Source organism: Rhopilema esculentum, chromosome 21 (assembly GCF_057945365.1).
Source record: "Rhopilema esculentum isolate cy_ngs chromosome 21, ASM5794536v1, whole genome shotgun sequence".
Taxonomy (NCBI): Eukaryota; Metazoa; Cnidaria; class Scyphozoa; order Rhizostomeae; family Rhizostomatidae; genus Rhopilema; species Rhopilema esculentum.
In genome coordinates, this window is record NC_142835.1 from 9,777,834 (window position 1) to 9,805,531 (window position 27,698).

Sequence of the window (27,698 nt, forward strand, 5' to 3'; positions counted from 1 at the left end):
CAGGACTATAAATATGTCACTATAGGCTAATTTGTGTGGGGGTTTGTGATGATGGGGATGGCTGTCGGGCAGTCTTTGCTATTTTCTTTTCGGAGAGAGCGTAGGTTGTGTGGCAGTTGTTCTTGTTGGTCATATGGCTCCCTCCTGGGCAGCCTGTGGTGTAAATACTAAATTAATAGATTGTTACTACAGGGGGTGCTCTCTCTCCTCGATTAGTATATATATTGAGAGAGCTCCTCCTTTAAGAAATTCCTGCATGCAAATCTCCTTTGTTCTTGTAAAATAATCTATATTTTTTTTCTTTTCTTGTTCTCTATTTCTCTCATTGTATGTAATTTATTTCATCTTTTGTAACCTGCTGCTGTATTTTAAAAGATTTGTATGTATGGATTTTAAAAGTGAAATGAACTGAACTGAACAATCCCACTAACGTTTATATCCTGAATTGTATAAGGCGAGGAATCTCTACGTAAGTCCTATCCAGAAATATCAAAAAATGAATAAGCCCCCAGGGGGCTAATTTGAGGATTTACGGTAATTATTTTTACCCGGTTGCCTTAATTGTGTGACTGTGGGGGAGCAGCAGGATAATTTAGGCCACTTTTCCACATGTTGCATCTGTCTGTGTATTAAAGAAATGAAGCGAGAAAGAGAGGATACAGAGGGAGGGAAGGCTCATAATTTAACGACTTCAACCGAACAACCAATTAATGAAACTAATGGCCAGATCCAGAAGAATAAAATACTTCCGAGAAAAACAGCAGCAAAACCTGGGTTTGACGCACGAATGTTCGAGGAGACAAGTTTCTACTCAAATGAAGGGCTACGTTATGTAAAACCTTATCACTTCACATTTACGACTCATTGCAAAGGGAGATGGACTGGAAGGACATTGATAGATGTATTTAGTAGCGAGTTCAGAATGGAGTCAATAGATTATTATAAGGCGGCTGTTCAGAAAGGAAAGATAACAGTTAATGGTGACATAGTTGAACCAAGCAGAATATTGAAACAGAATGATCTGATAAAGACCTGTATTCATAGACATGAACCGCCTGTCATTGACAATCCTATTGAGTTTGTGAAAAATGATGATGAAATGGTAGTGATAAATAAACCTTCTTCAATCCCTGTGCATCCCTGTGGGAGGTATCGCCACAATACTATTGTCTTCATACTAGGAGAAGATTATGGTCTCACAAATTTGCACACTATCCACAGAATTGACAGGCTAACATCTGGAATTCTTATGTTTGCAAAAACTGTTTCTAAAGCTCAAGAAATGGAAAAATATGTAAAGGGAAGGCTTGTTAAGAAAGACTACCTTTGTAGGGTTGCTGGGAGATTTCCTCCTGAAACACTGACATGCTCTGAGCCAATAATGGTTGTTTCACACAAAGTAGGGGTATGTCAAGTGAAGCCTGAAGGAAAAGAAGCAAAAACTGAATTCAACTTTGTGAGTTACAATGGGAAATCAAGTGTTGTTAGATGTGTACCACATACTGGTAGAATGCACCAGATAAGAGTTCATTTGCAGTTTCTTGGCTACCCAATACTTAATGATCCAATTTATAATAAACCAGATGTCTGGGGTGAAAGTAATGGTAAAGGTGGTACAACTAAACCTGTGGCTGAAATCCTTGCTGCATTAGAAAGAGGAAGGAAAGATTCAATACTGAAATCAAGACAACAAGAAAGTTCAAACACTGTTTCTTCTGTAAGCGGTGACAGTATAGGCTCTAATCAACACAATAATGAAAATCAATCAGATAAAATAAGTAACAAGGTTCCACCAAAAAAACAGAAACTTTGTTTTGGTGAAGGCAACCCAAGTTTTGACTCTGAATGTACAGAGTGTCAAAATCCCATACCAGATCCTAAACCTAATGAGCTCTGTATTTATTTGCATGCTGTTTCTTATAAAGGGCCAGGATGGGAATACAAGACTAGCACCCCTGAATGGGCGAATGCTGACTGGGATATTGAATAATGATTTTTTTTAAATTCCATATTCATGTATATAAAAATAGATGAATTGATGAAAAAATTACCATTTAAAGAAGTGGTAAAAAGAATATATTTGGAAAACAGCACTCTTAAAAGACAGTTAACTTTAGAAGTATTGGTGCTTTTAGTGATTTGGTACAGGGCAGACATTTGATTTTCTTATGATCTCTTTTTCTGCTTCTTTGAAAAGTTCATGCATCCAAGAAATATGATAAGTGAAGAAGAGATAAAGAACAAGACACTGCTATGCACTGTACCCCAATGGTACCTTCCTAAATCTTTCCCCCAATGGTACCTTCTTAAAAGTGGATACCAATCTGGGGTTTAGGTGCAGCATTGACCATGCCATTGCCACATTTGCCAGGCTCTGCAATCTTATGTTGCTCCCTGCAACTATTAGTATAAGTATTGGAGGGACATCTTTAAAAATTGACAGATCTGTTTTGGACGGCCTAGCAATCTTGACCAATCATTAAACACTATCCTCTTCAATTGTGCCTGAGAGATCTGGTAAATTTTCTGCATCAACATATAATGATGCTAAGGTTAAGTGCAAGCTGATCTTTGTGTATAGAATAGGGCAGTTCTAAGTACAAGCTAAGTATAAATTACACCTCAGAGTAGCAACTGCAGTAGGGTAAGCAATATAGTGGTAAAGTGGCAGTATCAAAACTTCTACTCCTAAAATTTTGGAATTCTGACTCAGTTAAAAACACCCCAAAATGCCTATGAATCTCCAAAGCATGTTGAATCTGTTGCAAATTGACTGAGATACTGCCACATAAGCAGGGAACACAATGATATTTCTGGAACACCATGACTGAAAAAAGATTGAGTTATAATTTACTTAATGAACAAAAGGCAGAAAACATAGATATAGCTGAGAAACCAAAAGATTTGGTCTCAAGAAACGTTTGAAGAAATATCTTTTGCTAAAATTTAAGAAAAGAAAAACCTTAATATGCTTTATCTGTAGGATGTTCCATTCTCCTTTTTCAGAAATTTTTGAATTATTGTGTTGCTCTTAGAATAAAGGATGTAGATCGAGTGCCCTTCAACTCTGCCCCCCTCCCCCCTCCGAAACTTTCCAAGTGCTCTGCTTGGACTGTTTATAGCAATAAGAATTCGAAAGATCAATTTATCCGCTCACAAGAAGTTGTCATTGCTGCTTCGAGTCTCCATTTCGACAGATATTTTTTTTAAATTTGGTGTAGCATCCGCTCAATTTTCATTTGGTGACTAAAAAGCTGTAGATAGGTGACTGCTGGTGACACCAAATAAGGATTGCCAGCGATTGTTTGTTCTGGAGGGAATAGATTTCTAAACTGATTCTGATTTTCCTGTAAACAACAACAGTATGTTTGTATTTATTGATATAGTGTGGCTGTAGAGGTAAATACAATTCTTCACATAAAATAATACATTTCTGCAGATACATCGCGTGTGGAACAGGCCTGTAGCCAAGGGGTGGCATGGGGTGGCAATGCAACATAAGAATGCCAGCTGTTTGCCACCCCGATAAATTTGTCTTCAAATTTTTTCAATGTGTTTTTTTCGTCGTTTTATTGGATTGCTATGGCAATTTGAGTCAAGCCAACACTGACAGAAGAAATGTTTCTATATCGGAAACTCCTATTTCCAATGTAGGACTTAAGATAGTGCTTGGTGCTTAACAAATTGGAATATTTTTCCGATGCTAAACAAAAACACTTCCCGGGAAAAATTGAAAATTTACTTCAAATCAAGTTTGAGAAGCGATGACCGTCGCTTGGCTAAAATTTTACTGCATCGGAGTGGGATGTTCATATTTGCAAAGTGCATGCTGATGGCATTCTAAAGCCAACAAACATAATTGTGAAGCAGCTTCAATCGTCCAGTGCAAATCGTGTCACAGCGCTGTCTGTAGTTACAGCAATTTGACAAGAACTTCAGTAACGATGTAAAACTCGACTGAGGACCAATGTTTGAGATGGTTGCGGAGTTTCTCGATTAATGTGGACATGAAGACAGAGAGGGAATGCAATCCTGCATCCCTGACATTTGGAAGTAAGATTTTGACGGAAGACATAACATTTGAAAGTTATTTAGTTTAATGGAAGTTAAGTTGTTTAATTGCTGAAGAAATGCTACAGCCTTTTTTGCTTGTTTGTTTCCACTAACAACCGCCCAGCCCGCCCCACCGTACAAATACTTCACTTTAAACCTTGCCTGCATTGGAAATTGGGAGTCTGCCACCCCTACTCCACTGACCTGGCTACGGGCTTTGTGTGGGACATTTGAATTGAATATATTGTAATATGTGTCGCAGGGTTTTGGCAGTGAGATGAATTGCAATAAAGTTTATGACCCAACTTTGAGTAGAATAAACAATCTCCAAGATCATTATGCCGTTGAAAGACTAGAGTGGGGGTTTGTGACCATTTATTTTGTAATTCTTGGACCTTTGCAGAGATCTCGTTGTGTGTCTTAAGATTATGTGGGATATGCAGTGTGACCAGATCTAGCATAATATAATGCTTTCAGCATAATATTGACCAAAAATCGTCATTTAGCATAAAATCTAGCATAATTTGGAATCTAGCATAACTCTGGCATAATTTTGATAGTTTTTAAAAAATCGCTGTTTCCATTGATCTGTTGTCTTTCACCGTCAAATGGAAACACTTTACGCAAGAATGTGTGACTTTCCACTTTCAGGGTTTAGCCAGGTGTTTGGAACGGTTGGCAGCCAAATATTTTATGGTTGGCAGCCGAATTCAGCCAGCTAAATTCAGTACACAAAAAAAGCTAAATTTTTGACAATTGCAGGGAGTGATAGTGTAATCAAAATTTGCTTTGTAGGTTACAAAGCTTTCATTTACTTTTATCTTTCATTGTCTGTTATCTTTTACGTTGTTCCATGTTTCTTTATTTGCAATTTTGAAATCATTCTAAAACAAATTTGAATATCATCTATGTAAAAGATTTATTTTCCTTTGCATTCTTTGTGATTTTTTGCAACATGCTGCCAGAATTCTGCCAACTTTTGCTTCTTCGGCCAAATCAATTTATGACGGCCAAGGGGTTAAGAAATTTGGATGTCAAAACCATTGATCTAAATTGCCTTTTTGTGGAGAAAAGATGGCAATTTTGAGTACACTGTGTTTTAGTTTGGGGGTCAAAAAGGCCAAATGGAAACTTTGGTCACTTTTGATATTCTGAGCATCCTCTAGCCTCTTTTACAAGCAGGGGTCTCTTGATTTGAAATTTAGCATAATTTTTGCAAATCTAGCATTATTTTATGACCAATTTGGCATAATTCCAAAATTCTAAACTTCGATATCCGAATCTTGAAGAATGTTTGTGTGTAGTGATTTTGCATCTAGCTCAACCATCCACGAGTTCAGTGGGATGATAGTGTGCATATCGAAAGCTTGTTGTAAAAAGTGAGTTTTATCTTTTATATGCGAAGTACTTTTCTATACTATAGGCCTATGATAATTATCAAGGCATGATAAGAGATTTCCTGCAGGAGAGCCACAACCTGACAGTGGTCTAAAGCAAATTATCAAAAAGTGGTAAAAAGCAAAAATGTGACGTCTTAGAATAAAAAACAACATTGTTTATCATTCTTTAATAGAAATATAGATTCAAACCCTCCATAGTTTTCATTTTTCTTTATGGCTTTTTCAACTGTTGGCAGGGTACAAAAACTTTAGCAGGGCAAGAATGCAGCCACCCCCCCCTCCAAAAAAGCATGAAGTGACGCCCCTGTTCCGCAGTCCCCTCCCCCACAAAAAGAGTACTGAAATGAGGCAGTAGAGGCAACTGCAACAACAAAAAAGTGGACGTCAATGGCGGAAAATGGCGGAAACCAGTGATACTCCAAGAAGCAAGGCCTAATTGGAAAATTCATCGATACGATCAAGATATTCCTGGACCTAAGGTGTGTTGATTTCTTAAAATTAGAATAACTGATTAATCCTTTTCCATAGAAATACTGCAACCTTCGATCGAAGGCATTTGAGCTGGAGCAACGTAGCATTTCTCGAACTCGTATATTATAATAGGCCAGTCTACAAAGTATGGCATGTGCACACCGGAGATATTTTTGTGCAAAACCTGTTGCACACCAGGTATTTTTGGGTGTGGCAACTAAGATGGGTGTGGCTTGGTGTGGTCCCATAGAAAATGTCAGCTGAATCAGCCTGATAAAAACAAGCACAGTTGTGTATGAACAATTTGAGATATCATGAATTATACTTGACAAATATACAAATAAAAACTTGCGCTATCTTCAACAGTATACTTCACACGCATTTTTAAGGTGAAATGCAAATTCACAAATTTTAACCACAACAGGGAAAAATAGTCGGTGCACACCAGCAAACCAGAAATTTTTGGTGGTGCACACCGGCACACCAGGCTTTTTGCTCGTGCACACCGGAGATCTCTTCGAAAAGTGCCATACTCTGCAGACCGGATAATAGGGATTTTTGCCAAACGAATCCACCCTATCGTTGCCATCGATATAAACTAGTCGTTCGATGAGAATTGAGACAAAGAGACAAATAAATAATCTTTCAAAGTTTTGGAAAATGAGATGAGTTAGTTAGATTCATGGTTAAGAGCGATGGGGTTAAGGTTTGATATTATACAAACACACGTACACTTACAAATGATAAATGAAAAAGGTTAAATGTGGCCAAACATGAATTATTGACTTCTGTAGCATGGGCTGCTTGTCTACCATTTAAGGTTACGGTAAACATTTTGAACACGAAAATTGGTTTTTCCTTCCTAAAGGCCAAACGGCTTAAGGAATCTGGAAAAACTATATATCATTCGATGCACAAGATTATGGCGTATCTAGCCAGATAAAAATTATTGGCAAATAATGTTAAATGTTATTTTCCATGCGAATTTACTTGTCAAAAAGTGTACCACCTTCAAAAGCTATTATGTACCCTTGCGTTTGAGGTAACAAAATCTGACTTAGACCAGCAGGAAGTGCCGGTCCTAAGCTACCAAAGTGTGTCTCAGATTTTTTAAATTCCTCCTCTTCTTTAAACTATACCCTGTCAAAAATTGGCAAATATTTTTTCCACCCTCCCGCTGCTGTATTTGGGTATAAAAGACGGACCAGAGAAAATAAAACAATTTTGAGACACACTTTGTTTGCCCAACGTCTGCCCTGGCCGTGTGCAAATTTTCGAGCCATTCGATTGGTCCCTTGGGTACATAATAGCTTTTTCGTACCTGCATGTAGAGGAATTTCGAGTCCGGAGAAAACGGGATTTTACTAATCGCACTTGCAAGATACACTCGTAAACCACAGTGTAATCCGGGTCAAGTCACTTGAAGATTTAAGATCAATAAGCCTGTTTAAATAAACACGGCCGTACATTGGGTATATGAATGTGCCATGCGATATTGTAAATGAGACATGCGACTACAACCGCAAAGCAACGATAATCGGCTAAAAAGGTCAAGAGATTTTCAGGCCTCAACTAAAAGTTTTGATAAAGAAATTATGGAAACCTTCGTTTACATGGGATTTTTTCCACTTTCAAAACTTCTGTTTGTTTCAAATTTGGTATCATTGTGTGCCTTGAAAGTTCGGCTACTTGAATGTGAAAAAATCGAAAAAATGATGTTTTCATCCAGAAAACGTTTACCGTAACCTTAAGTGCAAAATTAAAACGTTATTCAAGATTAAAACCACAACAAAACAAATTTGAACTATTCCATAATAAATCTTGAGTATATATTGAATTTATCTTTTACAAAACAATGAAAGTTTCTCAGTTTATTATATAATGTTTATTTAAATGTTCTTTGTTATACTCCCAGGTGACTTCTTTACTTCGCGAATGCCATTTTTGTTCAGAATCATTGAAACTCATAGCTTGCGCGTGCGCATTAAGCCGATGATCTGCAGAACTCAAAATATATTCGAATAGTTTGATGTAATTCCTTGCACAGCTTCCTATGAGGTGACATAAACCATAAACCCTTTTCTGGCTTTCTTTCAAAAGTAGATGAATAAAATAGAAAACGTGTTAGAAAAGAACCTCAAAACCACAAATTAAAAAATGCGGGACAACCAGCCCCTGCGAAAAAACCATTGCTCAACCATGGCTGACAATGGTGACACCATGGTTACACCATGGTTTTCAACCATTTCCCACCATGGTTGAGCAACGAAATGACCATGGTTAACCATGGTAGAACCACGAATTTCCAATGGGACCCATTGCTCAACCATTGCTGAACCATGTCTAAAATTTCAAAATTTTTAATTTTTCATAAATTTGCTTGAGCAATATTGAAAGCTGAAATGTTCAGGATTATTTTAAACAATTTTGAAATTTTCAGTTCTTTTTATGATTTCAGTTTAAACCATGGTCAGACCATAGCCAATACATGGTTACCTGTTCATGGTTGAACCATGGCTTAACCATGCTCAACAAATGTGTTTCAACCATGTTTTTCCATGGTTAGACCATGTCATCTAATCAGTTTACCAATTTAAGTCAAATCAGGGTTCAACTATATAAACATTTGAATTTTTGAAAATACAAATTTGAATTTTTACAGGAATTGCATAATGCTTGTAAACTTGGTTTGAAACATGGTTCAAACATGGTTCAACCATGTCACTTGACCATGATTGAACCATGATTCAACCATGTTTCTTGGCCATGATCAAACCATGATTCAACCATGTCTCTTGACCATGATCAAACCATGGTTCAAACGTATCAACCAACCATGATCAAGCCATGGTTCACTTTTGCTTTTTTTCTTCTTTAAGATTCCTCTTACTTCTGCACTTCATGAACTCCTGCTTTAAGCACTCTCAAAGAGAATCTCTCTTTGAGCTCATCAAAGTTCTGACACAGTAAATTTTAATGCAAAGCTTTGCTTTTCACAAGAAAGCTCACTTTGCTTGATATCATATTTTTATTTGTTGCTGATTAGAGCACTTCAAGGTTCCTGATCAATTTTTAAAAAAGGCATCTTATCTAGGATGAAAAGTGTGCGTAAAGTTTGGCAAAGTTCAGGCTTAACATGCAGTTCTTGAACTTGTTTTCATGAGACTGTATGCAAATACTAGCCTCTCACAATCTGTAGAATGGGGCTTCCAGGCAGGTCCGGTTCCATGGGGGTGTGTCGGGGGGGGGGGTAACACAAGAATAGGCATTTGTGTTTTAGTCGGTTAAATTCGGGATTTTAGTCAGTAAAATTGGGATTTTGACGGGTAGATAAACTTTTTTGTAGAAAATTGTACTTCATGTAATTTTTAAAAACATTCAAAGATATTAAAAAGTTCTGGAGTTCAGTTTTTCCGCTGATCCAGAAGAGAATTTTCAGTAACATCACAGAAGAAGATTAATCCCAAGATATTTGACAAAACCAGAGACAATTTTAGTCTGGGAGATGCATTTCAGGGAGATGCAATTAAGCCATCCTAGAAGGCTTAATTTCAAAAAATTTCTTTCGCATCGGACCCAACCATGGCAGGTCCTACTATGTCACTGAACTTGATTCTTAACCCCACAGGCTCAGTTTTGTGGCCCCATCTCTCAAACTGCCAAGCACAATGCACCAGTCGCATTAACGGAGTGTAATAATGCCAAAATGTATTCGGTAGATAAACACTTGCACCCTCCCAAAAAAATTTCCTGAAGCCAGGCCTGCTTCCAGGGCATCATAATCGTGCATTGAAGTGCATAAAGCTCGCAAGTCACTTCCGGATACAATCTTTCATATTGTTTCTGCTTGTGTTCTAATTTTTACAGAGAATTGAAGTATGAACTTGTAAGGGGTTTCACAACAATAATCGTTCCAGGTGAAACTTTACCCCCTTAGCTATCAATCACGGTCAAATTCCTAATGAAAGTTTTCTAATGTCATAATAAAATCAATGTCGTGACCAAAAACATTATGAAAATTTTCAAGTAGACTAAAATTTTTGCTCTTAATGCGAATCTGGAATAAAAGATTTTGTACAAAAGCATTTAAAGAATTTTATCAAAAAAGTTTAAGTTGAATTGGTGTATACCCTGATAGTAGAAGGGGAGTGGTCGTTAAAAATCCAAAGGAAATAAATGTTTTCTTATTTGAAAGCAAGGAAATATGTCTACAAAACAAAGCTAATCTTGGAATACCCAACGGGGGCAGGGGGGCTGCTAAAAATATAAGGTAATAAACTACCAGGAAAGCCTCTTTTTAAAAGGTTTTAGCCCCCACTTCTTTAAAACCCCCACCGTCTCAAAGCTCCCTGGTGCCTGCTTAATAATGAAACATATAACCATGCAAAAAATTACTTATAGGCGAAAGTTTCTTAGTAGGAAAGGAAGAAAATACCAGGATTTTAAACAGTGGAGATTTCTTGTAGGGACATAGGGGGTGGAGCCCATCTTTCTTGTTAGAAATTTTTTTGACTTTGAAGGGGGCAGGGGGCTTGATCTTGCTTTTGAATTTGAATTTAATCTAAAAATTGTTTGACATTTTAAGAAATGTCAATTAATAAATGGACCATGGTTCAGCAATGGGTCAGCAATGGTCAGGCCAAATTTTCATAAAACATCTCAAATTCAAAGAAAATAATTTTTCTATGGCTTAAAAACAAGGAAATATGTCCACGAAACAAATATAGTAGAATTCAAACTATTTAATCTAAAAATTCTTTGCCATTTTAAGAAATGTCAATTCATAAATGGACCATGGTTCAGCGATGGGTCAGCAATGGTCAGGCCAAATTTTCATAAAACATCTCAAATTCAAAGAAAATAATTTTTCTATGGCTTAAAAACAAGGAAATATGTCCACAAAACAAATATAGTAGAAATCAAACTATTTAATTTAAAAATTCTTTGTCATTTTAAGAAATGTCAATTAAAAAATGGACCATGGTTCAGCAATGGGTCAGCAATGGTCAGGCCAAATTTTCATAAAACATCTCAAATTCAAAGAAAATAATTTTTCTATGGCTTAAAAACAAGGAAATATATCCACAAAACAAAACTAGTGGATATCAAGCTGTTTAATTTGGAAGTTCTTTGCCATTTTATGAATATCAGTTGATAAATGGACCATGGTTTAGCAATGGTTAGACCATGTTTATGTAAAACTCTTGCCATTCAGAATAAATGAAGGAAATTAATAGTGAGACAAGGAAAACATAATCTTTTGATTGGAAGGTATCAGAAACCAAGCACATAAACCCCCCCTATTGACTGAGTTGTGTCTTGAGACATGGACCATGGTCTTGACATGGTCAGACATGGTTACATGGAAAATGATAAAAAATACAGAAAACTGTTACTTTTTCTTATATTCCTATTGAGGATAACTTTTTAGACAGTTGAGGATTCATATTTTCCAAGAACCAACAAATTAAAATCATTGCAGGCAAAATCTTCTTTCATTGCTCAACCATGGTCACTAACCATGGTCAGCACTTGTCAGGATCACGGCTCAACCATGGTATGACCATTGCAAACTATGGTTGGGCCATGAACCATGGTTGGGTTTTCGCAGGGGAGCCTATTTCAGAGCAAGCGTGCGGGAATGCGGATTTGACGAGAAAATGCATGCAAATCCCTCATGATGCAGGACACTTGACAGATCTGGTTGTAACCTTCACAATGTTTCTCTACAGTTGTCCCGTAACGTCGACCGATCTCTTAATAACAGGCACAGTCTTTCACAAGCACTGTCCATTCAAACTATACTATAATAATGCACAATCAATAAATCGTCACGCGCGATTCCATAAATCCAAATACGTATTCTATTAATCCATACTTCATGTCGACAAGATCTTTTACAAGCATCTCGCCACACTAATTAATCGCCTAGAACCTAAACATACATAATATCAATCCTTAACCCTATTGTTCTTAGCCATGAATCTAACTAACTCTGTAAAATAACACGCCCAAAATATAACCTAAACAAGAACTAATTGAAATACTACATAGCTAGGTATTTACAAAATAATAGTCAGGGGTGGATTCAGACGGTGGCACCGGTGGCACGTGCCACGGTCAGATTTCCAAATTTAAATTTTTGGAAAATGTGGACTGTTCTAAGTATCCCGATATGGTCTGTGCTGTCTAACACTTCCTCTTCGCTCCAGCGTCTATCTACCACTCCAACTCTCCGCTGTTAATTTAGTAGTACGCCATGTTGGATTTGCTTGTTGTTTGCCTTTTGTTAACCACAGAATAATTGGCTCTACCAAATATGGACAGTAACAATCGTGCCACACTAGATATAAATAGAAGTATGCGCGCATATTTGTAAACAATATGTTTTGAGACCAAATGGCTGTGCTTTTGTTCATGTGCCACGGTCGAGGCTCTGTATGCTTCTGTTTAGACCCGAGAAATGTGTATTGAAATCAATTGCATCGAGACTCCATATGTTCTTTCATTAAGTGGCACCGTGGCACAAATATTTAAAAAATGTGCTGTAGAGTATGAACTTGCTTAGGTGATTCCGGTGATTGCTGGGTAAACAAACAAAACGTATCGGTCTGCAGGAAACTCACGATTCAGCACGCAAGAATTTTATTGAGTTCGAATTTGAGTTTATTGCAAAGATTACCTTTGCTTTGGCAATGGATATTCAAATAATAGTTGAAAAATCTATTAAATCGCGAGTCCATGCAGCTTTGAAGGAACTTTTCGTGGACGAGCTGTCGAAGCTTCGCAAAAGTATGCCAAGTTTAATTTGTCAATAACTTGATCTGGCTAAAGATAAAGACAATTTTATCTGTCAGTTGTAAGAACTAGCCATTATTTATAAATTTTCAAATGTATGTTATTTAAGTGCGTTCAGTGACTGGCTAACATCAGTTTGCATCGTTATTTGTTTGCAAGTTGAAAACATAGAGCCAGTATTGTTTAATGATAAAACGACTGGAGCGGTGACAGCTTTGCGCTAAATGTAACTATGTTTTCGGTATAAAAGCTATACCCGTCTCTGTATGCTCAGACTGGGCGTTTTGGAAAGACCAGAGGGTGTGGTCACCTAACACTATTCTTGTGCCACGGTCATGATTTTTTCTGCGTCCGCCCCTGATAGTGATTACAAAAGATACTACTCCCAAGATTAATAGATAAACTGAATAAAGATACAAAAATCACAAATGAAATAATTGATGAACCTTAAGGTGCAATTAGATAACAAAAGGAATTATAAACAATCGAATGTGCAAAAGATGTTAAATAACTAAGGTTACAAGTTGCAAAACAAACGAAATCCAAACTAGCACTATTACAGTATAAACATATGAATTTTTAGCATTGCATAGATAGATATCATATGAATGAAATGATTGACTGGTTGGTTAGATGAAACGGAAGAGATAGTGGCTGTGACATATTTCTCCTGTGATACACGTCCATCTAAAGTGAAGCGGCAAGCATATGCAAGTTCCACTTCAGCCTGGTTGATTATCAAATACAAAGTGCATCTTTTTTTTTCTAGTATTTTTGTCAAAATTCTCACTGCTGCAAAGAATACTGTTCAGATGGTTCCATTTCAAATGCTTAAAAAGATTGGATTTTGAAAATCTTAATTTAGTTTTAAACAATTTTTTAAGGAAAACAGGCAAGATGCAAAATTAGGATAAGAAGGTTTGCAGATGAAACACATGCCTAAAATGATTGTGCATGCACAAGATGTTGTAAATAATGTCCAGTCTCTGCACACAGGGCTCTCAGTAGAGCTTGTTATGGTAGGAAATTTGTGTTTTGGATATATGATATGTAATAAAGCCAGTGTGGAATCCATGTGGAATCCATGAATCCTCGTAGACTAACGATTTCCCATTGTCCTTCTATTGTTTATTGGTGTATTTCTGGAATGAGCTTCACATGGATTCCACTCTGGTAATAAAGTATATATTAATGCAGACTTAGGCCAGAATTCTCCTTGATATTTTGATGTTGTTAGCCATCAACTTTGAACTCAGTATAATCTAGTCAGAATAAACTAGGCCTTTAAATACTTAATCATATCGTAATGCTATGTATTCTATATCTGTGTCCAATCTTGGGACAAAATGGAAAGTATTATTAGTACAGTTTACTCCGCTTATAGTCACGCTTAATGTTTAGGGGCTAGGGTGTGAGGTAAACATGCAAGCTACTAAATGCTAAACTCGCACACAATATGTTTAACATGCATGATTTATTCACTGTTCAAAACCCTATAATCTAAGATAATGCAAAAGAATGAAGTAAAATATTATTAAGCCAACTGTGCTAAGGGCAGCTATTTTCTAATATTATGTGTGATATTATTAAATAACCAAAGTTCTAAGAATTCTTATGGTCTACATTAGGAAAATAATAAAAAGTAGAGGAATATGTAAACATTAAAATGCAAAGACAAACCATTTTTTTTGCTAATTACTTTCGATATAAGAATTTATTAGGTAAATGTGACTGTATAAAGGGTGTTCCTCTGTTCTGGAAGAAAAACGGTTGTGACTATAAACTGAGTGTAAAAAGGTGCGGAGTGACTGTAAGAGGAGTTTGACCTGAGCTAAATTTGGGAATCAGCAATATTGTGACAATAACCACAGTAGGGTCAACTGTACTGGGTTGCTTCCATTTGTTATCTGAATTTTTTATCTGAATCCTTTTTGCTGTTGCTGTGTCTGGTGTTTAGGCTATTTCTTTCAGCTGGAATACTAACAACATTGTACATTTTAATGTTGTTGGGCCCCACCTTTTTAAGGACTTAATCAAGGAAAAAATACTTTTGTAACTATTTTCAACATGCTTTAAAATTACTCCCCACAAAATTCACAAAGAATATACAGCATGGTTTGTGTTCCTTTACTTTTCCATACCAAAGTTAAAAAATTGTTTACTGGTGCTATTGCTTGATATTATAAAGAAAGAGGTGCCAAACACAGTGGTTAAACTGGTGTTATATCTTTGTGGGTTTTGCTAAGCCTGTCAAGCAGCATCAGGAAATTGAAATTCGATGCAACCAAGTTTGCAGCTACCCTAATGCTCTGGGATTGGATACGATTTCAATCTCTTGGCAAACTTGATGTGAACACGATGTTTAACAAGTACTTTTTAATTTTTTTTGTTTGCAAAATGACAAAGATTGCGTTCATCGCAGAGTTATAGGAAGCTAGGGAGTACGTCCAAAGCAGAGCAAACTTGAAATATTCTCTTGCGTCGCCACGCAGTGTTAGGAACGGTTCTATAGAAGACAGTATCAGGGAAGGCAAGAAGCAGATAATCATGCTTGAAATTATTTTCATGGTACATTTTGCTAGTTGTCGTTCTGCTATTCTTGTTTCATTTGCTAACTGACCCGTTGTGTTTTGATTCAAGTTCGTGGCGGCGGCTCTCTTTCGCACGCTTAAGTACGTGCGAACGTACAAATGACAGATCAGAATCATGAAGCACGCATATATTGGCGATGATGTGATTTTGTAGTACAGATAAACCTTTTTTATGCTGGCCATTGCCAAAAACGCCGACAAAAGCAAACTTGATATAATATTTGCGGCTATAAGTAGGCCAGCTGTTTTTTTTGTCATGACTGCAGAATATTTGGTAAGGTACTTCATGTGAATGAACCTGTCGATAGAAACAATGAATATCATACCTCCAGACACGTTGTACAGAAAGAAAGGTATATAATGGGCAATTAGTGTCAGAGTGCCAGGGCTCTGTGGCTGCTTTAGCAGCGGTGCAAACGTCATCGGTAGCTGGGTAATTCCAATGCAGACGTCTGAAATGCTCATGCAGTATATGAACAAATATGAATATGATTTGAGTTTTTTAAGCTTCATCAATGCATGGATCAGTGCAGAGTTGACGCCGATTATAATAAAACATGTGATTGTATTTACCACAAGATATATAATGGTATAACCAATTGGGAGCTTCAATTCATAGATCATGGTATTTTGCCATTTGTTATCTGTTGTTTTTGTCATCCTGTCTGCAATAAATTTGCTCCAAACTTGTGTGTCGCCTTTTCAACACAGTGAAGTTCTCTGTTATCTTCTTCTTTTAATATAACGTTCCTTTGACTCAGAAAGGTGAGCAAAATATTATTTGAAACGTTTGTTAAGTCTACTTTGAAAATCTCTACCATGAAATTTTGTGCTTTTACCCAAGGTTAGACTTGAGATCACTTATCTCCTTTCGCCTAGTTGTCTGCTTGTTCGTCGTTACTAGAAAGAACTGATCTGCAGCTGTGTCGACATTTGAGACAATACGTTCCATATTACAATCATGACCAATCTCTTACATTCTGTCAGTTGTATGCCTTGGAAATTTGAATTTTGATCATTTTCGCTCGTTTTCTAAATCTCTTATCAATAAATTACTAAATATTATTTTACAACTTTACTATAAGATTTTACAAACAGTCTTTTGGTGGTACAAAACTTGAACATGACTTTGGAAAAAGCAAACATTTGAGTAAACGAAAACTTTTCGTCTGACACTCTTCAGAGTTTAAAACGCCAGAACATAGATCGAAAACTCTACGCTAGGAAATTTATATACACAGTTGTGGATCGAAATAGGCCATTAGAAATGACTGTTGAGGTTGACCAATCAGTGCCGCTTGCCTATTGGGGATGTTACCAATGGAGTCCTAAGGTGAAAACGAACTCTTTTTGTCTACACAATAGCGGGTTTTTCGTGCTTATATAGATAGTTTCCTGCTAAATGGAACGACGATCGGGCTTTACCAATAATCCCAAACATGTCTCTATTATAGTTTTTTGCACAATGTGGGTTTTCCAGTAAATGCTGCCAGATAGCAGAATCGCAGGTTTTAGTTGTACTTTTAGATCTGCAAGACCGAGGTGGCTGTTGTCTTTGGGGATGAGTTTTGTTTCTAATGCTAGACGGAACATGTTGTTTTATTCTATCCTCCAATCTTTGGGTAGTGTGTCCTACCTCTTACGTAGCCAGAACCACACTGGCACGAAAATTCGTATACAACGGAACTCTTCTGTGAGGTAGAAATGCAATCCATTTGAATGGAGGGAAGGGCCTTTTTTGTACCGCAAACAATGCGTGGATTCATTGCAAAGAAGCAATTTGAGACGGCCTGTTCTATCTGTATTTCGAAACGCAAGCAACTGTTACTGAACTAAGGTAGTTTCAGATAGACCGGGCACTTTTTGGGACCAAATTTTACGTGTAGTCAATTTGGGACCCAACAATTTCAGTTGTGTTTAGTTAACGAGGATGTGTTTTAAATTGTGTTGTTATGTTTCGAGAAAGACTATTTGATATTAGGTATACCATTTCAATAATTTTTACATCTTTTTAAACTTTTTCTTTGGATGAAAAAAAACGGATATGTGGGAGGGGGGGGAGGCAGTTCGTAAAAGGGGTGCACATCATGGTCCAATGAAAAGTCAGCAAGAGAAGTACGCAAAAAATGTCCTTTCTGACAAGCAGATCTTAAAACTAATCAGCTATTGAATTATTTTCTAATTAATGAACGAACTAACTAACAAACTAGCTATATGAATACGTTGACTGATTAATTAGCTAACTAAGTAACTGAAAAACTAGCTAACTAACTTTAGCTTACTAACTAACTAGCTAACTAGCTTTCTAACTAACTACCTAACTAGCTAAGTTACTAACTAACTTACTAACTTATTACTAACTAACAAACTAGCTATGTGAATAAGGTGACTGACTAATTAGCTAACTAAGTAACTGAAAAAGTAACTTTTAGCTTACTAACTAACTAGCTAACTAGCTTTCTAACTAACTACCTAACTAGCTAAGTTACTAACTAGCTTACTAACTTACTCATTAACTAACAAACTAGCTATATGAATAAGTTGTCTGACTAATTAGCTAACTTAGTAACTGAAAAACTAGCTAACTAACTATTGCTTACTAGCTAACTAGCTAACTAGCTTTCTAACTAACTACCTAACTAGCTAAGTTACTAACTAACTTACTAACTTACTCATTAACTAACAAACTAGCTATATGAATAAGTTGTCTTACTAATTAGCTAACTTAGTAACTGAAAAACTAGCTAACTAACTATTGGTTACTAGCTAACTAGCTAACTAGCTTTCTAACTAACTACCTAGCTAACTACCTAACTAGCTAAGTTACTAACTAGTTTCCTAACTTACTGACTAGCTAGCTAGCTTACTAACCAGCTAACTACCTGACTAGCTATTTTACTAACCAACTAACCAGCTAGCTTGCTAGCTCGCCAACTAGCTTACTATCTAATTAACCAACTTGCTAAATATCTAGCTACCGAACTAAGGAGCTAACCAAATCACTTACTTACTAACTAACTAACTTAATGACTGCTATCTTGTCCTTTTTATGAAATTTTCCTTCGATTCACAAAGATCACCAAAATATTCTTTGAAACTTTCTTTAGGTCCAATTTGAAGCTATCTCTACCCCAAAAAATTTGCTGTTTTTCCCCTGAGGTTAGAAATGAGATAAAGTAGCTCATTTTACATATTTGTGGCAATTCTTCCACTGGAGTACCGAATAGTCGTCCCATTGGTCATTGATTTTTCCTCACATTAAACTCCAAACTTTTTCGAACCCATTATTCTCACCCCTCCTTCATTTATTCGGTACTTGAGGGAAGTTGTCTGCTTGTTCGTCAGTTCTAGAAAGATCTGATCTGCAGCTGTGCTGACATTTGAGCCAATCCGTTTTAAATTACAATTATGGTAAAGCCCGAACATTCTTTAAGTTATGTGCCTTGATTATTTGCATTTGATCAATTGCGCTCCTTTTCTATATCTTTTATCAACAAGGCACTTTGAAATCGAACAATTATTCTACATTGCAACTGTACTATGCTAAAACCACTTTAGTCCGACGCATCAACATCAAGATCTCAAACCAGCAAACATGTTCTCGCTTCTTTTAGTCCATACCATCAATTTTTCACAAAAGCTATGTAGATGTAGTGAATGCCAAATTATTGAACACATTCTAAAGAAAAGGGTGAAGACAAAAAAAAACACATCTGATCCGTTGTTTGCCTAGTCAGTAAAAATGTTACTAAAATTAGATGTAACACATAATTATGGAAAGTACAGTATACCACCCACTTTAACATAGGCACCATGCCATCAGTTACAATATACCTCCTTTTAGGTTCCCTTTAATCCGGATTCCTGATTGAGACTCATGTTCTGAACAATCCTTTAATTTACCATTTTAGCAGACTCCAAGATGGTTGTTATAATGAAAATATACATTATGAAAGTTATAAGTATTACTTAGTATAAAATTAAACTGTAAAAGGCTTTTTGCTCCAGTGGAATTTATTTATGTTATTTCATGTTATAGTATGTTTTCAGTCCTCTTGGAGTCATCATAATAATTTTTTAACTGTAAGCCAATTTTTCGAATTTTTCTCATTTTGATGCATGAGGTTTGTTTTCACATCCAATAATAAATTACCCAATTTCTGGCACGACCCAACATGAAACAAAGATGCCAGTAGCCATTCTGTTATGCTTGGTGAGTGAAATTTTCACTGTTAGTTCCATTTCTTTGCCAGGTTTTCCTACATAACAAGTTTAAAACATAGTTTCTAATCTGAGTTGTGCTTGCAATCACCAAAATTCCATTCATGGCTGAATTGAAGTAGGCAAAAACATACGACCAAAGCACAGCATATCTGAAGTTCTCGTTAATAGCGTCTTGTAACGCAAGTAAAGATTGCACGGCCCCTAGTATCACCGACGGCAGATAGCATACAATCATACTGACAATTATGTATATAACACATCTTGCAAACTCGCGTTCTGCGTTCCGTATTTCATGCATCGATTGTTCTGCTTTGTTGGTTCTAGTCCTAATGGCAGCCACTCTATTCTTTACATAGATGTACGTGCGAAGGTATAAAATACAGAGCACTGTTAACAAGGTTGAATATAGAAAAGCAGCTACGAATGTGTAATAGAAATAGAACTTGTAAATAGAAGCAATCACGAGAGAGACTGAAACACACAGGTTTACCAAGATATTCCCAGCGATGAGAAAGCCGACTGTTCTACTTGTCATGACAGCAGAGTATTTTGTAAGGTACTTCATGTGTATGAATCTGTCGACCGAAATGATGAAAATCATTCCTCCAGACATCTGACAAAGAAAGTAAATTGTGAACTGGCAAATTATTGTAAGGCTGTCGATCGTCGATGGCTGCTTTAATATTATTGTAAACTGCAATGCAAGCTGGGAAACTCCAATGCAAATGTCTGAAATGCTCATGTAGAAAATGAACAAATATGAATATGATTTGAGCTTTTTTAACTTCCTCAATGCATGGATCAGGACAGAGTTGACGCCAATTATGAACAGACACGTGCTTGAACTTGCAACGAGATATAAAATTATTAAACTCTTTGGAAGCTGTACATCATAGATTATGGGTGAATTCCACTTCTTCTCCATTCTGCCAATTTTCTGTTTATCCTGCTTTTTACATCTAATATTCAATTACCTTGAATTGGTATAGACGTAATTAATTTCGTTTTTGAGGCAATATTCTCTTATAAGGCATACATTGAATGTGATTGAAGATCGGATGTCAATATTTGGTTATAAACCAGCCATCTCCGGGTCAAGGCATCAATGTAAGCTCAGACAATTTCGTTTCCAACTCCAAGCTCTTTTTGTAGCTGCGCTTTCTGCGGGTAGTAGATACGATATAAACAGTTTTTTGACTCGTTAACAAGAATATCTTACATTATTTCTCACATTTGTCGTCACAAACAATTATTTTAAAGAACGTTGTCGCAAGAATGCTCCTTGCAACATTATCAGTGTCAGGTGTTTTCAATCTGAGTGAAGCCACAATAGACAAGTAAACAGATTACGTCAGCAACGGCTGAAAGTGTCTTGCCCTACGTTTATTCAATTTCAGCAGCGATGCTTCCAAACGACCGCAGGTTCTCCTCTGTTTTATCTTGGTTCTTAAAATTTATAATCAAAGCTTAAACATCCACTTTTTTGTAGTAAACGCCTTTATCTTTCACTTGCCATATCGCAGCCATTTTAGAAAATTTAACTTATCTTTGTCTCAGGGGTACTTTTAAATAATCAGATCCCAATTAGAAGATTTTAGAAACAATTTTTATGACGACATAATTCTACTGCTCTCTTTACAACCTATTCCCTAGTGTTTTTGCAAACAAAAAAATGAAATTAAGCATGTAATCCCATCTTGCATTGGAATGACCTATTATGTTGCCGATCAATTTATATGAGTTTGTGTGAAAATGAGCTGCATTAAGGTGCAAATAAAAAATATTAAGTTGAAAAAATACAGAAGGAAGTGTTAATGGGAGGGGGGGGCAGAGTAGACAAAGTTAAAATAACCAGGATAGTTTCTCTGCAAGATAAATGTTAAGGAATTAGTGTTTATGTTGGACTAGAAAATTGTTGAAGAAAGACAAGCTTGCTCAGGAGTGAGCATGCACTAAGCTATAGACCATAATGGCTTAGAACCCTTAACCAATTCTTAAGAAATTTATCATTCTTTTATGGCATGACAGAAGTTTGATGGTTGTTTTTGATGAAACCTTCTGTTTGGATGTTGCAGGAGGTATCAACTTTCCAATAAATCAGCAGCCATTAACAAAAACACAATGGATCAGAAGAAAATAGACGAGCTAGAAGAGGAGATGTCCAGGTACTTTTGAAAATATTGCGAAATTTATCCAAAAATACTAACAAAAAAATTGTCGTCTAATTGATATTAACACTACAGCTGCTAGCGTGACGTACTTTTGTCGCGCGGTTAATTAATAAGATTCTTGTGGATGAAATGCCGAGTTAATGTTTGTGCGAATTATTTCATGCTACTTTTTTGCACAACGTGTTGTTAAACACGTAAATTTAACTCTTTTGCTAAAGTGGGTATTAGAAAAACGTACTTCAAAGTACACAAAGATTTATGAGGTGATACCTATCGCACATTGACAGGCTAATTTTGAAGTGTTTAGATGAGTACACCCAATGTTTGCACAAGAACCCTCTATAAGAATATCTAGCCTTGTATTTTTAAAGCTTAAGGAACTTTGGTACAAGATCTTTTCTGGTACATTTCTGGCCAAAAAACGATCAAGAGGCTTTTGGTGCTGTGTTATCAAACGTTTTTGTTTGATATGATTTTTTAAGCTGTAATTTCCGTGTCTTTAAATTTATTGCCAAAAATAAGAAATAATGAAATCTCTTCATTTTTACAGATATTCTTTGTAAACCGTCGCACATGTAAAATGGGACATATGTTTTTGACGGTTCAGATTTAAACTCTACATTCTTCATTAAAATCCCAGGCGATCTTAAGTTTGACAAAAATAACACAGTTTTCGTTACTTTTCCCTTAAATATGAGAGTTTTTAATCAGAGCTCTTAAGATAACAGTTTTTATCAAAACATCATCTTGAAGATTTTTCTGTCGCAAGAAAAAATTGAGTAAACAGTTAAAGCTGTAGATAATCATTAAATTATTATTTTGTCTCTCGTTTCATTAGGCCGATTGTTAGCTTTGTCGAAAACTGAGGTTTAAAATTCTTCTGTCAAAAAAACCGAAATTATTTCTGCTTTATTGGTTTGCATACGTCCATTACGATTTTTTATCTATCGGTGGACCGGTTAACTTAAGCAAAGGCAGTTTATGTACATCAAACAATTCAGGCCTAGGATTTTGTTTTTTTATTGAAAATGATGAGTAAAGTTTTTTTTGTTGAAGGCAGCTGCTTCCATTTTTTTGTTCAAGTAACTCTTGATTGGTTTTCGTTTGGGCGTATGAGAACAGCTAAACATAATAATTGTTCAGATTACTAATTGAGGCATTACACGTAAAATCAAGGACCGAGATCCCGGGGACCAGGGGGGGCTTGTCTCCCCCCCCCCCAAAAGCCTTAAGTGGCGTAAGAAAAGTACTTTTATTTTGTAAAATATGGCTGTTGTTACACTGATTTATCAGGTCTGCCCCCTCCAAACAAAGAGACTTAATCAGTTGGCAAAGAACATTTTTGCCACATTGAGAGAGTGGGAATAGGTAAATAATGGATTGTTAGCTAACTGTCGAAATATGCACACTATTTTATTATCCTAGAACTATGAAACTTTTTTAAAAGTAGATGCATGGCTTATATAATGTTTTAAAATAAGCAGATTGCAGGTAACCATCAAATGGTTGTTGTCTGCTCTGGATAATATGGTTCTTGATCTGGATAATGGTTGTCCAATGATTTTTTGCTAGGACTACAGAAGATGACTTTCGGAGAGGACAGGCTTTAGCAGGCCTTTTTATTCAACGGCCAGTTTTTGCCATTAAAACCTACCAAGACCCTTTTGGCATCAAGGTGATAACTTGTTTCCACACATTGTCGCTAAGCCTTAGAAAGGTTCTCTGACACCCAGAAAGGGTTGGGAACCCCAGTTGATCCTTAAATGTATGCACGATCTGAATTCTCTCTTTGTATTAGATCATTAGGGTAATGCAAAGGTTTCTCTCCAGCTGAAGCCCCCTGTTAAAGGCAGCAGTTCATTCGCATAGGTTATCGTTTGTTTAGGGGTTTCTCGATCCCTACACAAAAGCCTTTGTTTCTCTTTCTAAGAAGAGCGCGCAGTTTGTTTCCTTCCTGAGCCTGTGAACACGTGTTACATGTGTACCCGGATCTGCTCGTATCTATGTATGACGCTCCTTGATGGTCGAGTAAGATTTGCCATTAAATAAACTTGTAAATACGCCCAGCTTACTCTTACAGAGAGATCTTCTTTCCTCACCAGGTTTGAGCAAGAAATCGCCGGACAGTTGCCTCCTCCACCAAAGCCACCGTCGTTTGAAAATTCTGCGCACTCTTCAGAGTACAACCAACAAGAGTATGATGAGGCTCCTGAATACAGTTCCCCGGCATTCCCACATAATCTCGACCATCCTGCATTTAGAGAACGTGGTGGTGACTTTCCAAGGTTTCCTCATCCTGATTCTAGCCACATGCCTCCTGGGCTGCCGCACTTGCCGCCATTGCCCCCGCTGCCACAAGGACTACCACTACCTGAAGGCCTTCAAATTCCTCCTAATATGCCCCAGTTTGTTCCCCCACCTTTGCCCCCAGTTATGCTTAATCCAGTGCATGTTCCGTCTGCTCCAGTCATTAAACCCCCGACAGTTCCGTTAGACAATTATGACCCGTCAGAAGTGGTTGAAGACAGGACCGGGGAGACAGGTTATACAGGTGCTGATGGTCAAAGGGGTGACAAGAAAAGAGGGGAGAAGAGGAAATTTGTCCGAGTTGGTGGGGGTCAAACCTGGGAAGATGATACTTTGTCAGATTGGGATCCAAGTAAGTCGTTTGTGTTACTAGTCTTGGGTTTTTGATGAAGTTGAATGTTAGTTGAAAACCATTGATAGTAATTCCTTTTTAGATGTTACAGTAAGCTCATAATTAGCTTAGAAAGTGAGAAAGAAGAAGGAACGACCAAAACTAAAATTAGGATTAGATATTCTTCTTCGTTGTTATAGAAGATAATAGCCCCTCTTTATCCAAGATCCATTCTAGAAGGTGGAAGCTTTGATAAACCTTCACATCAATCTACAAAATCAACATTATAAATAACACGAGATTGTCGAGTAGCGACAGCATGATTCGGTTAGGTTTTAAGGGCAAAAGTTACCTAAATATATTTGTTCATTTAACTGGCCCTTTCAAAAGTAGTAAAAAATGTTTGTTTATTTAACTGGCTCTTTCAAAAGTGATCTTTAGGTGTTTTGATAATCGTCCAATTTTATCTTCTCCAGATGATTTCAGATTGTTTTGTGGCGATCTTGGAAACGAAGTAAGTGACGAATACCTGTTCAGGGCATTCGCAAAATACCCTTCGATTCTCAAGGCAAAGGTTGTTAGAGACAGAAAGACAAAAAAGTCAAAAGGTTTCGGATTTGTCAGTTTCAAAGACCCACAAGATTACTTGAAAGCAATGCGAGAAATGAACGGTAAGATTCCTACTACTTCATATTCACAACCCTGCCAAATTGACATGTCAACCACAGTATTTAATGCACATATCTTCCCGAGTCATGAAATTCTTTATTTAATGGGTATAACAAAGGCCAGAAATGCAGAAATTAGGTTTCTTCTTCATTTCGATCTAGCTGAGTCGGAAAGCGAATTTTTTGAATCATTATGGTTAGTCAGGTATTTATTATTTGTTTAGACAGAAGGAGTTCGTTTTCGACCTTGGACGCCATTAGAATTATTTTCAATAGGCAAGCGGCACTGATTGGGCAACTTCAACAGTCATGTGATCGCGTTTCTGATTGGCCTCTTTCGATCCGCAACTTGGTGTGTTTATTTCCTAACTCTGAATATTCGATCTCTGTTCTGATGTTTTATGCTCTTGAAACTGTCAGGCGAAAAGCTTGAGCGTTCTTTAAAATGCCTGCTTGCCTGAAAGCCATTTTTAAATTATGTACCACCAAAAAATTGTCAGAAATTTATTTACAAAAGTGATATATGATTGATATGGACATGGAAGTACATTAACAATTCATGAGCATACACAGTCCAAAAGTCTATTTCGCTTTTCCCTTCTCCGCCGTCCGTTTTCTTCGCAGAAATCCAAAAGAGGGAAATAAATACTCCTCTCTCAAGCATGAAAAGACTTGGAGCAAGTCTAAGTTTAGAAAGACCAATATACGTATCAAGCATGTTCTACTTCCAAAAGACCCTTTTTACTTGCTGTTTTTTAGATGGAGAAACTATATATTGTTCCACACCATAGACCTGTTGTAGAGAGCTCACACCCTTCATTTTCGATACCTATTGCTAAATAACGACCTTCTTATACACTTAGTGAGCAAAATTATTGCACAGGTTTGACAAATGAGAAATGGCGAGCGCGTCGTAAACAACAAGGCGATCGATATTGAAATCACTTTTTTGTAGCCATTAGGCGTCTCTTTATAGTTAAAAACCAATCAAACCAATTTTCAAACTGTTGGCAACACTTTTAATCTAAAGATTGAAAAAAATTACTTTTTCAAAGGTAAAAAAATTTAACATTTTATTGGACAGTCTTGCAGCTTTGAAGCCTCTACGAGACTTGCTAGAAGTTTGTCAGAAAGTTTTTTAACAGGTACTGTTGATCGCGACATGATAAATTCAGAAAAACATTTGCAAGATCACATTTAGGTGTCGGAGTACAAAGTTGATCATTAATGACCCTGTATTTGTTGGAAAGTGGCATGTAGTAAGCCATTTTTTAAGCCTACTCTTTTACAGCTATTGAGGCACTTGAGTGAACCTGTTTATCGCGGGAGTTTTGGTATTTTCATTTAATGAGAGGACGAAATGTTGGTTTACGCAATTTGCATCGTTATTTGTTCCCATTACAAAATCGAAATCGGTTGGAAAAGATGGACTTAACGAGTTGTGACACATTTTATTTATTGAATTTTGCTGCAACATATCACGAAGCGGCCGCTGCGACTAGGCCCATTGCAGCTCCAAAAATTTCCAACCAAAACATTTAGCAGATTCTCCAACAAAAGTGAGGAAAATCAGCAGTTCTAGAGACCCGAGTTCATTGTAATGAGATATCGCAAATTGGTGCAGATGAACTTTTTTATTGCGAATGTTTCACAGGTACTTCAGTCATCCTGGCTCAATTTTTGTGTTTTTGCAACAATTCGATATTGTTTAGAAATATACAAAAATCCAGAATTTTCTTGCATTTTCTACTGTCAGCATCAAACCTTGATAAACTTTTCAATATATTCCAATTAAAAAGTCATCTTATATATTTTGTGACACTTGCTATGGCCACTTTCTAGTTCGCTAAACAAAATTTCTGCAGTGTCGCGATTTCTGTTTCAGCTTGTGCAATACCTTTGCACACTAAATGTTTTTTTTGTCAAAAAGATTGAAAAATCGATTTGGTTGCAGGAAAATATGTGGGAAATAGACCGATCAAGCTACGCAAAAGCACATGGAAAGATAGGAACGTTGAAGTCGCCCGTAAAAAGGAGAAAGAGAAAAAGAAGCTTGGCCTTAGGTGATGTATTTGTATTGGACCATTGTTTCTTAAAAAGCACTTACCCGTGTTTGTTTGAATCAGTCCTGTTTGTGAAGAAACAAGTGATGAGCCAGTAAAAACTCCAGACGCCTCCCTGCAAAACGAGCACTGCAAAATGGACATAGATTGATTACTAAATGACGTTGCAATTATTATTTTGTTGAATGTTGGTTGGTGACCTTACAGCAAACCTCTTTTTTAAGGAATTATAGAGAACCCGCAGTCAGACTTAATAGTTACCTTCATCTTTTAATTATGCTTTTCAAACGTGGTGCATACCAAAGTACAGTATCCCAACTCTGCCTCAATAAGCGCCATTTTGCCCAACTACCCCCCTTTTTAAAAATTCTTTCCGATGCCACATGATCTGTTGCCCCCCTTCCTCTCTCCAGCTTTCCACTTCCCCTAAGGTTAAGAATTGTGTTTAGTAACGATCCGGTTGTTAAAACCCTTAGTTGTTAAAACCTCTAGCTGTAAAAAGTAAAACCTAAATACACGAAGCTATTCTTGTTTGGTTGTATTTCCAATCTGATTGCTTTCTTTTTCTTCTTTGCGTACCGCTGATTGAATATGACGTCATCATTTATTCAGATTTCTGTT

General features: G+C 36.7%; 2 protein-coding genes across 2 annotated transcripts; both read left to right on the forward strand.

Moving 5' to 3' along the window:
• The first annotated feature begins 563 nt into the window (after positions 1-563).
• On the forward strand, positions 564-5,666 carry LOC135684153 (pseudouridylate synthase RPUSD2). Its single transcript, XM_065199575.2, has one exon. It carries the CDS (start codon positions 638-640, stop codon positions 1,988-1,990), a length of 1,353 nt encoding a protein of 450 aa, XP_065055647.1. The 5' UTR covers positions 564-637; the 3' UTR covers positions 1,991-5,666.
• Positions 5,667-5,809: 143 nt separating this feature from the next.
• LOC135684156 (uncharacterized) lies at positions 5,810-27,630 on the forward strand. Its single transcript, XM_065199579.1, has 5 exons — positions 5,810-5,932; positions 21,613-21,702; positions 23,811-24,367; positions 24,823-25,017; positions 26,969-27,630. Exons 2-5 carry the CDS (start codon positions 21,659-21,661, stop codon positions 27,079-27,081), a joined length of 909 nt encoding a protein of 302 aa, XP_065055651.1. The 5' UTR covers positions 5,810-5,932; positions 21,613-21,658; the 3' UTR covers positions 27,082-27,630.
• The last annotated feature ends 68 nt before the right edge of the window (positions 27,631-27,698 follow it).

What these genes read in the sequence shown, in the direction of transcription:
- LOC135684153 (XM_065199575.2), top strand. Translation starts at nt 638, where the DNA reads ATGAAGCGAGAAAGAGAGGATACAGAGGGAGGGAAGGCTCATAATTTA.
- LOC135684156 (XM_065199579.1), top strand. Translation starts at nt 21,659, where the DNA reads ATGGATCAGAAGAAAATAGACGAGCTAGAAGAGGAGATGTCCAG. An exon ending in CTAGAAGAGGAGATGTCCAG is followed by an intron (nt 21,703 to 23,810) that starts GTACTTTTGAAA and finishes TTTCCTCACCAG; the next exon opens with GTTTGAGCAAGAAATCGCCG. An exon ending in TTTGTCAGATTGGGATCCAA is followed by an intron (nt 24,368 to 24,822) that starts GTAAGTCGTTTG and finishes TATCTTCTCCAG; the next exon opens with ATGATTTCAGATTGTTTTGT.